Below are 1820 nucleotides of genomic sequence, written 5' to 3'. Positions count from 1 at the left end.
TTCTTTGTTTGCTGTTATTCTATATATATAAATATATTTATATATTACAAAAAGAAAAAAACAACAAAGTGAAGGCAGCAGCACAGCTGTAGAGACACAGCTGACAGGGGCCCCTGCTACTGCTGCTGCTGCTGCTGCTGCTGCTGCTGCTGCTGCTGCTGCTGCTGCTGTAGAGGCGGGGGCCCCCCAGCAGCAAACCTCCATCGTGGGGGCCCCCCATTGTTGTTTTTTACCATGCTGAGTTTGTCGCAGCATTTTGGCTCCCGCTTGCGGCTGCTGCAGCAGCCCATAGTGCTGCTGCTGCTGCTGCTGCTGCTGTTGCTGCTGCTGCTGCAGTCGCATCTGTCTTGCTGCATACATGTGAAAGGAAGCTGCAGCAGAAACACCACACATCTCCCTCTCCTTGGGGGCCCTTCAAAAGCCTTGGGGGCCCCCCTGGGGGCCCCCTGTTCGGGGGCCCCCCTAGGGGCCCCCTGCTCGAGGGCCCCCCTGTGCAGTGTATATACACCGGAGCTGCAGCAGCGCCTTCGTCCTGCTGCACCTGCAGGCAGCAGCAGCAGCAGCAGCAACAACAACAGCAGCAAAACTGCATCATCTAGTCCTGCTGCAGCAGCAGCAGCAGCAGCTGCTGCTGCTGCTGCTGCTGCAGCACGAGCTGCTCCTCCTGCCTTCTCCTTAAGGCGCTCCCTCCTAAGGACTGTCTTTGCGTTCGCCGTTGCAGACAACCAGCAGCAGCAGCAGCAGCAACCGCAGCAGCAGCAGCAGCAGCAACCGCAGCAGCAGCAGCAACAGCAGCAACAGAATAGCCGTAGTATCTTTGGGCGGTTTCTCTCGCGTCTGGGGTTGCTGAGCTCCGAAAGAAAGGAGTATGTCGCAAACCCTAAACCCTAAACCCTAAACCCTAGATATAGTAAACCCTAAACCCTAAACCCTAAACCCTAAACCCTAATTGTTTTAGTGTGTGTGCATGCAGACTAAAGACAGACTGGCACCTGCTGGGGGTGCCTGTCTTTGCTGTTGTTGATGCAGCAGGAAACCCCTTCATATATAAGGAGCAGCAGCTCCTCCTCCCCAGCAGCAGCAGCAGCAGCAGCAGCAGCAGCAGCAGCAGCAGCAGCAGCAGCAGCAGGCATGTTTATGTGCAGCAAAGCCTTCTCTTCTTTGATGCTGCTGATGCTGATGAGTACAGACAACAAGTCAGCAAATCTGCTCGTAAGCACCTTCCTGCTGCTGCTGCTGCTGCTGCTGCTGCTTCTGCTGCTGCTGCTGCTGCTGCGGTTGGTGTTGTTGCTGCAGGTGCTGCTGCTGCTGCTGCTGCTGCTTCTGCTGCTGGTTTTGCTGTTGCTGCTGGTGCTCATGCAGTTGGTGTTGTTGCTGCAGGTGCTGCTGCTGCTGCTGCGGTTGGTGTTGTTGCTGCTGTTGGTGCTGTTGCGGCAGGTGCTGCTGCTGCTGCAGTTGGTGCTGTTTCTGCTGCTGCTGCGGTTGTTGCTGTTGCTGCTACTACTGCTGTTGCTGCATCTTACGTCTCTGGTGTTACCCTTACTCTTGCTCCCACTGCTGCTGCTGCTTCTGCTGCTGCTGCTGCCGCTGCTGCTGCTGCTGCTTCTGCTGCTGCTGCTGCTTCTGCTGCTGCAGCGAATGTAGAAGCTCACCTTGCTGCTTTTTCTCTGGCTCGCATTTGGCCTGAGCTCTGCCGTTACATTCAGCTCCGCCTCCCAGTACCCACATTGGGGGGGCCCCCCACGGGGGCCCCCCTGGGGCCCCCCGAGAAGGGGGGAGGCCCCCGGGGGCCCCCGGAGAAGGGGGGGGGGCCCCCGGGG

General features: G+C 57.9%; 1 protein-coding gene across 1 annotated transcript in view; it reads left to right on the top strand.

Annotated features, from left to right (window-relative positions):
- EMH_0044450 (uncharacterized protein) overlaps nt 1-1820 on the top strand; it is a gene marked incomplete at both ends in the record, with an annotated part of 8181 nt that overhangs the window by 1264 nt on the left and 5097 nt on the right. The window contains 3 exon segments of the mRNA XM_013495964.1: nt 548-866; nt 974-1212; nt 1381-1820. Of these exon segments, the coding sequence (XP_013351418.1) occupies nt 548-866; nt 974-1212; nt 1381-1820 (998 nt within the window).

Source organism: Eimeria mitis, genomic scaffold (genome assembly GCF_000499745.2).
Source record: "Eimeria mitis Houghton genomic scaffold, Emh_scaff1844, whole genome shotgun sequence".
NCBI lineage: Eukaryota > Apicomplexa > Conoidasida > Eucoccidiorida > Eimeriidae > Eimeria > Eimeria mitis.
The sequence above is the reverse complement of the archived record's forward strand: the minus strand, read 5'-3'. Positions and strand labels throughout refer to the sequence as shown.